Source organism: Apteryx rowi, unplaced genomic scaffold, assembly GCF_003343035.1.
Source record: "Apteryx rowi isolate R43461 unplaced genomic scaffold, aptRow1 scaffold_38, whole genome shotgun sequence".
NCBI classification, from domain to species: Eukaryota; Metazoa; Chordata; class Aves; order Apterygiformes; family Apterygidae; genus Apteryx; species Apteryx rowi.
The window spans coordinates 3,445,536-3,454,880 of NW_020450307.1; the positions used below are offsets into that span (position 1 = coordinate 3,445,536).

At 47.4% G+C, this 9,345-nt stretch overlaps 2 protein-coding genes across 2 annotated transcripts in view; one reads left to right on the forward strand and one right to left on the reverse strand.

The window, feature by feature from the left end:
• LOC112970089 (tyrosine-protein phosphatase non-receptor type 11-like) overlaps positions 1-4,842 on the forward strand; it is a 42,512-nt gene extending 37,670 nt beyond the window's left edge. Inside the window, exons 13-16 of the mRNA XM_026074078.1 lie at positions 590-741; positions 965-1,065; positions 2,828-2,947; positions 3,397-4,842. Coding sequence (XP_025929863.1) covers positions 590-741; positions 965-1,065; positions 2,828-2,912 — 338 coding nt within the window. The 3' untranslated portion in view covers positions 2,913-2,947; positions 3,397-4,842. The remainder of the gene's footprint in view (positions 1-589; positions 742-964; positions 1,066-2,827; positions 2,948-3,396) is intronic.
• A 2,269-nt stretch (positions 4,843-7,111) lies between these two features.
• Positions 7,112-8,353, reverse strand: RNF223 (ring finger protein 223). The gene is made up of 2 exons (XM_026074150.1): positions 8,302-8,353; positions 7,112-7,959 (listed from the first exon to the last, which is right to left on the reverse strand). The coding sequence occupies exons 1-2, from the start codon at positions 8,351-8,353 to the stop codon at positions 7,112-7,114; spliced, it is 900 nt and encodes a 299-aa protein (XP_025929935.1).
• Positions 8,354-9,345: the final 992 nt, after the last annotated feature.

Consider the following 9,345-nt stretch of genomic DNA (forward strand, 5'->3'; position numbering starts at 1 on the left):
GGGGCCAGAATTTCAAGGTCTCCTTGAAAACCGTTTTTTATTTGGCTGGAGTGGGACAGGAAGGAACATATTCAAAAAGGGTGAAACCTCACTAGCCATTTTAGAAATGATTCCCCTAAGCCCTTCTGTACAGAAGGACTGTGACCCTTACCTGAAATGCCAGAGTTACTGCAGAACTCTCCATGGTAGTTTCCAGGGCTGGTCCAGGCGTCTGTAGGCAGGTGGTCCCTCTTCTGCAATGGTTGTATCCATTTCTTAAGCTGTCCAAGGGTGGTTAGTCTGAATCTGTAGGAAGTAGGGTTAGAACAGACCTAGCTTCCATCCCATGCCCCCACTCTAGGCAGATCAGCCCTGTCTCAGCCATTCTAAGCCCAACATGCTCTGGGGTTTAAAAAAAAAAAAAGAAAGAAAAAGAAAAAAAAGATCTGGGCAAAGAGGTGTACCAAGTCCTTTGTCATGATATTCCAGTGCTTTGCTGACATTGTGTTCACTGAGATACTGAAAGGTCTTTTCAAAGCTATCTCACCAAAAAGATTTTTTTTCAGCCTCATTCCCACTCCCAGAATCTCACTTTCTCTCTCTTGAGCAGGTTTAGACTGCGATATCGACATCCCCAAAACTATCCAGATGGTACGCAGGCAGCGTTCGGGCATGGTGCAGACAGAGGCACAGTACAAGTTTGTTTACATGGCTGTTCAGCAGTACATTGAGGCTGAGCAGAAGAGACTGGAAGAAGAACAGGTGAGTCCTGTTCGGTTTGGCTGGAAAACCGACAGCAGAACTTGACCTGCACCAAACACCACCACCACTTCCACTCCCACTTTCTTGTTAGAACTCAAATAATGCCCTGAACACACAGAAATAAACTCATGCCTACTGCTCCCCAGTTGGCCTATGGGATCCATTAGGGCCATCTTCTGTCTCTGCTTTGGTAGCTTCTCATTGTCTTTGCTTTCTCTTTCAGAGGAATAAAAGGAAAGAGCGAGACTACTTGAATATCGGATATTCTCCTATGGAAAAAGGCAGAGCCAAAGGGCAACCCCCTTCGCCAAGGGCCCAGTCTGTGTAAGCTGAATGTGTTTGTACTAGAGCTAAGAATTTCTGTGGCAGGAGAGAGAATAGCATGAGCGTAGTCCAAGTGTTTATCTTTTGTTAGCCTGCCTCTCACATCCCTGAAGCCTGAACACTTTCTGACTAACAGATGAGAATGGCTAAAAATAAACAGATGATCCCACCATGTTGTCAAAGGTGGTAACAGCCCATCTTGCTTGTGTTAGATTTTTGCAGCAGCTTTTGGAGGGGAGAGGAGGAAATAGATCCTAGCCTTCAGTGTCTGGTGCCCCTCTTCCTTTGCCTTGGAGAGCGTGTGAGCTGCTAGAAAGTGAAATCGGGTTACTGCATTGAAGGAGTTTTACAGCAAAATACAAAGGAAGAAAAGAATAGATGGAGGTGTATTGGCTTGTATCCCTTGTGGAAAGAGAGCATATGCTAAATGGTATGGGATCCTTATATAAGCAGAGATAAAATACTCCAAACTCTGCTTTTCCCTCTTGCCCCAAGTAATGGGATAGCAGTCAGTGATGGGGAGGGCGTTATAAGTTGAAGGTGAATCGGTGGGGACATATGTCATTTATATAATATGAGAGCTTTTGAGCACCCTGAATTACTGTGGATTCGAAATAAAGAATGGCTAGGCTAGGCAGGAGCAGAGGAGTGGGTGTTTAAGTGGAGACAGCAGTGCTGTCTCTGGGGTCATGCATGAGCTCAGAATGAAAAATCCAACTGAAAAAAGGGGAAAAAGGCAGCAAGGTCCTCCCTGGGTGGTAACTGCCAGGAACGCTGGTGCCGTTCTCCTCGTGCGTGGTGTGCCTGGCAGTGCTTGGGGTGCCCAGAGCTGCCCTAGCCTATGCGGCAGCCTGAAAGAATCCCGGGGGGGATTGGTACCTGAAGAGCGGGAGCGCAGCCTGTGGCCGGGGCCCACCTCGGGGAAGCGCGCAGGGCTCGGGACGCTGCCGCCGTGGGAGCCAGGAGAGGGCAGCAGGAGGCAGGACAGGCGCCGCTTCGCTCTGGCGACACCCCACAGAGCGGCACAGGCAGAGCTGCGCTGGTTCCTGCAGCGTATCAGTGACTGGAAAGATCTTGCTCTTGTGCAATGCAGGCTACACCTGGATCCTTCGCGGGCATTGTGAACTTTCCAACTCCCGCTGGATCTAACCAGTTGGGATCTTCCCCTCTAGACTTTAGGAACTTTTCTGTCCTGTTTTAAACACGCAACTTCAGTTGAAACTGGAGCTCTGAATAAACGAGGGCAGGGAAGACTGCGTGGGCCTGAGCCGAACAAGATGGGCTGAGTATTGCCCACTCCATAGAACTGTCAGCTCAGGGTTGGATGTTGAATGCTCTTCGGGGATGCTCGAATCTGGCCTTTGGAGCTGCCCTTTCTAAATAAGGCCTATCTGAAAACAAAAACAAACCTCTCCCTTTCCACTGGATTCTGGAAAGTATAGGGAGATTGGATAGGTAGAGAAAATAGGAAATATCATGAACTGTAACCACTGATCCTGCAGAAACGTTGCATCCTTGACGGGCTGACATGTGGAGGAAAGATCATGGCTTCATCTGCAAGCTGTATTCAAACCCAGGAGGGACAGCCCAAGTAGAGGGAGAGAAAATAAGAATAGAGAACAGCGCGRGTATCCTATGTCTCTCTATCTACATGGCTGGGGAGGGAAAAAGGGAGCTTGGCTGGCCCATTACCCTGGCCCTGCCTCTGGGAAAAGATCCAGAGCAGCGAGGATGTTAATAACAAGGCTTTGTTTCTTGACAGGGTTGATGATGAGTCAGCTTCCGTGTACGAGAACCTTAACATCAAAAGCCCAAAGATTTCAGGGATGAGTAACACAGGGCGATAAAGAAGCCGGAGGTGAGCTGTGTGGAGCCTGTACAGGTAGGAATGCTTCCCTCGATTAACTGAGAGTGTCACTACAGTCTATTTACTTTGCATTTGACTCAGCGCCTCTTCAGCTCAGTGTATGCAGATCTTGGAGGCTCTGCCTGCATCAGGAAAGTCAGCTTATGCTTTGAAATTCGGCAGAGCCTAAAGGCATGGCTGTGGTCAGCTGCTGGTGGGAGAAAAGGGGGAAAAATGCGCTAATGAGACCTCATTAGGAATATGCGATCATTTTTAAAAATGTTACCATTTCTGGGGGAGRGATCTGTTTTTTGGAGCATTATGTTAGCAAGCTGTCAGACTCTGAGAATGAGACATGTACTACATATACAAACAAGTAGGAGAGGCTCCACGTGCTGGGAGTGTCTCAGCTCCGTGCCATGTCAGTGCACTTCTCCTGGTTATAAACCATGCCCCTCCCTCTTTCTTCTTGTTTTGGAATGCAGGATTTACAGTGTTTACGTCCACCCTTTCCAAGTTTTGCCACTGTGGACAATTTTTTTTTTCTTGCCCTATCTTGCCTTCTCCAAGCACCTTGGATTCAGTGAGGAAGAAAGAAGCTGACTGCATCTGAACGAAGCAGAGCCTACGCCTTAAGAACACACCTCGCTCCAACTTATTCATGAGGCAAAACTGATCCTGTTCTCCCCTGTGTTAGTAGGTTGATATTTATGTGGAAGTGCCTCTGGACATTCATAGGGCATCAAGACTCAATTTTAATGTTTGTTGTTTTTTAATTTAAGATTCTTTATTTTTTACATCAAATTGTTAAAAGGAATGGAAATGATTATTTGCTTAGGAACGTTCCCAGGGTTGCCCACTTAGGGCATTAGTAAAGTGTTAGTACACTTTAATGTTTTCTTTAGGTCAATCATTTCTAAGCTAGAAGTATTTTTAGACTAAATCCTAGAGTAACTTTGCTGCCAGTGAAAGTGAGAAATGGAGAGTATTGCCTGGACCCAGGTATTTGCACCTCCGATTCTTCTCCTCACACTTTCTTTTGGCTGTACCAGCTCTAGCTTTCTATGCAACTTTTCCAAAGCACACAAACAACCCCTGCTGCTGTAGCACAGCAGATAAATGTGCGTGCACCTGAGTCTGCTAGCTGCTCTGCATGTTGGTTTCATAGCAGAATTGGGAGACAGAGGTGAGCAGCCATGAGTCTGAATGTTTAGGTGGGTCTGAAATCCCACTTAGCTGGCAGGTGCCTGAAAGAGCAGGAAAGCACCTTTGACCATGTGCTGTGCTTAGACACCTCTAGCAAGTAATACACCCTAGAATACTAGACTGAGCCAAAGTTTTTGAGCTGGGCCCCTCTAAGTTTGATGCAGCTTTGTTATTGCCTTGATGCATGACCTTTTTTCCCCTGCAACTGTATGACAAGGCAAGTAYTGGGTCTGCTAAGCAGGGGTGCTGTAAGAACACTCATGGTTTGACCAGTGCCGTGAAGATAAGTGTGTTACTGAGTGGAGTATTCCACTTCTGTTGATAATTCTTGGCTTCTGACTACCAGTGCTTCCTGCTATTCCAGCTTTCAGGCTTGCAAATAACTCTTCCAAAGAACCCCCTTTCTGCAAGATTCATTGGTTTCTGAAAGCGTTCTCTGGGGGGAGCCTTGGGTCTGAGTACTGGTGTCCGTAGCTCCAGAGCATGCAGGGGGCTCATGTTAAAGTCATTCTGGGTCTCTGGAAGTGGATGGTCTTGCTGCCCCTCTGCATGGTCAGGGGCATTAGTGCCCTGAGTGCTGAGCAGAAAGGATAGAATGAAAAGCACAATGATGTACCTTGGCTGTATTTCCTGGCTGGCATTCCCAGTCATTTGTCACAGGAACAGGAAACTGTTTATTTTTATTGCACTTTTAATAAATGTTGAATATTCTCAAGGTTTTTTTACTTTCTTTTTAAGTAGTCTGCTCTTTGGGAAAGTGACTGACTGACAGCTGATGTGGATAATGGGGCATCCTGAATGTCTCCCATCCCCAAATACAATAGTTCAAGGTTCTGCTTTCATTTACTTTGAATCTTCCCTTTGACTATGCACAAGTGAGAGGTTCAGCTGCATGATAGCTAAACCCTCAACCTTTGTTTCCAAGTACACAGAGTAAGAAAGGGGAGTGCAGAGGGACAACTCCCCATGAGGATGCTTTGATAGACCTCTAGGAACAGCCCCTGTGGCCCTTGATTGTGACCATATGCATTAGTTTTTATAAGGCTGTTGCACTGAAGATGTAGGGAAACTTATTTCCCTCTCCCCTGCCCTTAAGTCTCACCAGTGGGAGTCGAAGGGGTAACCAAGATGTATGTGACAAAGCACTTCAGCTCTGCTAGTGTCAGTTTGCTGGGCTTAGTCTCCAATGCACCTGCTGCAAAATGGAAGTGCCTTCTCTGCCTTAAGCCTTGGTGAGTCACTTATGCCAAGAACACACTTCAGCTGGTGCTGCGACGATATTCTGTGTAGTAGCAAGCACTTGGGAATGGACAGGATGATACAAGTGAGAATCACTGTCAAGGCCAGTGACTTTGGCAGAAGTTGCTACAGTGGCTGGAGTAGTTTCTGCAGACATGTGGCTGGCACAGGTAATACCTGCCTGCAGCTGAGTATCAAAGGTATTGCAGATACAGGACATGCAGCAGCTTTCCACAGAAGTTTTGCATAGCAACCGATTTGCTGGAAAGTGAGTGAGACTGGAAGCATTTTTCAGCCAGCAGGGAAGAAGTGAAAATGCGCAGTCTTTGTGGCTTCTCATTTTTCAAGTCAAATCAGGTTGAAAGTCAAAACAGGGGAAAGTTGCCCTGGGACAATATAGCCTAGGTGATAGTAAGTACGAACTGACAGGACAAAGCTCTCCACTTGTGAAGGTTTATACAATACTGGGACAGTTGATACAAAAGACCAGAGTACGCACATGCCACCCACTGTAGCTACCATGATCTAGGAATGCAGCTAGACTCAGGCCTGCTAACTGAATGCCTCCAACAGCCAGTAGGAGGGGAAACATGAAGTAATTGCTACAACTTGACACCTTGCATTATATAAAATGTAATTTAATAAATACAGGTATAGTACTTGCATACAATACTGTCTTACATCCATGTGTTAGAATAAACAAGATATAATAATTGTAAGCCTTCTTGTTCGTGAAGACCTTTGTCTAATCACTGCCAGAAGGTCACTGCGTTAAATAAAAATATAGCGTAACCAACGGGCCTGTGTCTTAATACTGACACCCTTTAAGGTCGGGAGTGTAAAACTGTCAAAAGATGGAACTTGTATCATTTTGGCAACAGTTTCTCTATGAGAAGTGTGAAGTTCACTGATTAACTAACACTGAAACTTGAGGGGGATGTTTATACTGCTGTGTCAGAGTGCCTGTAAGAGCTCACCCTCTTTTCAAAAGGAATTCGCTTCCCCTGTCCAGGAAAGGGGTGAGCGGTTTTAAATGTTGTCTTAGGAAAAAAAACAGCAGCCTGGCTACCCTCTTCTGTTCAGAATTTCAGTGGTGCCTTAGCTCATCAGGCAGCTAACACAACTTGGAAGGTGGGTAGCAATAACAGATCTACGTTTCAACAGCAGAAGGCCACATTCAACATTGCCAACATTGAATAACACAGTTGAAATGTTTCAAGTATGTGGAATAAGATTGTTTTTCATCTGTTTATACAACTTTGATATGTATTTACCCTCCCAAACCCAGCTTCTCAGGAATAACCATGTAGATCCTTCAGTTTGCAAAAATAGCCCTTTATTCCCTGAGGGAGCTGGAAGGAACTACACCCACTGTCATTTGGCTTCCAGCCAAGACAGCATGAGGCCTGTGTGTCACTCTTAACAAACAGTCCTGGAAAAGTATCTGTTGCCCATTGCACGGGTTTTCAAGGCTCTGCTTTCCACAGAGTTAGGCAACAGGAAATTGAGGCAGGTCCTTGGAGCATTACTGGGCTGAAGGCAGTTTGGCAGGCGATCATTTCGGCAGAGCCGCACAGAAGTGGGTGCATGTGTCCACCTGCAGGCACAGAGCGAGTACGAAGAGCAGACCACAGAGCCTGCAAGAAAACTAAGGAATGTTGTCAGGGCGGTAGGTCCTGTTCCTGCCTTCCTGACATGCTGCGCTGGGAGGGAGCTGGCAGCTCTGCTAGGGGGTGGTGAGGGGCTGCCTCGCTGCTACTGGAAAGGCAGTTGTGTCACAGGTGCTGCTGCTGTGGTGTGTTTAGGGGGAAGATACTCTGGCCTGCTCATTGCAACAGTTCTTGTGAAGCAGCGGAGATTCCCTGTTTTCAGGGCACACTGCACTGGCCACAAAATGATGCAGAACAGGATGATGATCAATGCTGAGAGGAGAACTATGCGTTTCCAGTCATCGCACATGTCACAGCGAGACAGCCTTCCAGCTAATCCTGCTGGGGGGGCCTCTGGAGCGTCTGGCTTGCTCATGGCAACATCGATGGAGATGCATGAGTCTGGATTCTCAGGGTCTTCAGATGACTGGCGGCAGCAGAGCTTGGTCCCTTCCATCCAGAGCACCTTCTCCTGCTGGAGTTCAGGTGGCAGCGTGGCAAGGAGCTCCTTGCTGGTCTCGAGTGCTGGAGCACCCTCCAGAGGGATGCTGGTCAGCTGCCTGCAGAAGGGGCAGGGAAGTTGGTCCTCTGGTTGGTTTGGGGGCAGTCCTGTGCTCAGGCGAGCCACACACTCCAGGCAGAAAACATGGGAGCACTGGAGCAGCTTGGGAGTCTTGAAGGTATTGTCATAGGTGTTAAAGCAAATGGAACATTCAACAGGGGAGGTTGGCTTGGGAGACGTCGGGTTTGGAGAGCCTGGCTTGTCAGTTGGAGACCTCGCCTTCCTCTTGCCATCTCCTGGAGAGGTGATAACAATGGGACTGATGGGGATGGGAATTTCACTGGGAGACACAGGGACTGGGCTGGTGGGAGAGTCTGGTGTGTTTGAATGCCATAGCTGGGTGAAGCACGACATGACGGAGCCTGAGGAAATAAACAGAGCCCTAGGAAACTCTAGAAGAGAAGAAAACCACAGCTTTAGTTTTAAATAATGTGAGGACATCCATCACCAGGCCTTTCTTTAACTCTTTAAAAGGACCAAAGAGCAAGTTCATAGCTTCCACTGTGTCCTGAGCCTGGGAGAGACCCTGCTAGAGGTGAAAATGGCACATGCAGCCTATTTGAAGTTGCATGGTGAAGGCAAAGTTAAATGTCCTGCAAAGGAGCAAGCAACCAGCAGAGATCCACCATCCAGCCAAAGCCTTTTCACCAGAAACCCCCTGGCATTATAGATGGGTGCTGTCCTCCCCAGCACATGCCTCCCTTTGGGCAGAAAAAAACACAACAAAAACCTACCCCGGCTGGTGCTTCCCAACACCTGAGAAGGGAGAAGAGCAGAAGACTCCATGAGGTCAAGTAGGGACCTTGCTATGGCAGTCTTTTAGTCTGGGAGGCACTCAGATATTATGGTGGCAGCATGAGCAAGGCCTAAGAGACAGATAACACTATTCAGTTGTGGAGGCAGTAGAGGAGTGAACCTCTCTCCTCTCTGATGTACTAAGACAGAGCTTTGCGCATTGACTCATGGTTCTGCATGCTGCCTAGTGGGCAAGTGAGGCACCGTCCAATGATGCTCTGGGGTGCTGTCTATCCACAGTGGGATCTGAGCTTCCTCATATCACAGCAGGACACAAGAAACGTGAGGAAGCACTAACACCTTGCAAAATTTGGTCCATCCTCTGCCCCCTCTACACCCAAAGAGCACAAGAAGCACCTCTACCTTGTCACCATGACACAGCAAGAAAAGCAGTGTTGGAGGAAATGGCCTTGGGTACCGGAGCAAGGGGAATTCTCCACTATTTCCTCGTTGCTCTGGTTTCCCTAGGGAAGCACAACTCTTCCCTGTCCTCAGCCCTGGCAGAGTGCCAGCATGGCCCAAGCCTTGCTGTGTGCTGCCATGTGCTTTCTGCTTTGTGATGGTGTGCAAGCAGGAGCCTTGAGCTGAATGGCTAATATGTCAGTTCTAGCAAATTGGTTTACAACTGAGTTACTCCAGCCTTTGCAGCACTGTGTTACCTTGAATTCCAATTATTTTAGGCTAGAAATGAAGCTTTGCATGCATTCAGAGCAGTTATCCTGGCTTTTCAGATATTGAGCACTTATTTTTAGCTGAAAACAAGCGTTTAGCTGAGGAAATCCCTAGTAATGGCCAGGATGCTGCACGCCTGGGCAGCATTTCTTTAGGATATGTCACTGAACTGGCTAGGCTTGATTYTTTGCTTTGGGAGATTTAACAATGGCAAGCCAGAAGCGTTCAGAGTGCTGCTGTAATTATAGGTCTCCAGTCAGTCCAGCAATGGCTCACCAGCATTGGCTGGAAATTTCATGTTCTAGCAAAAA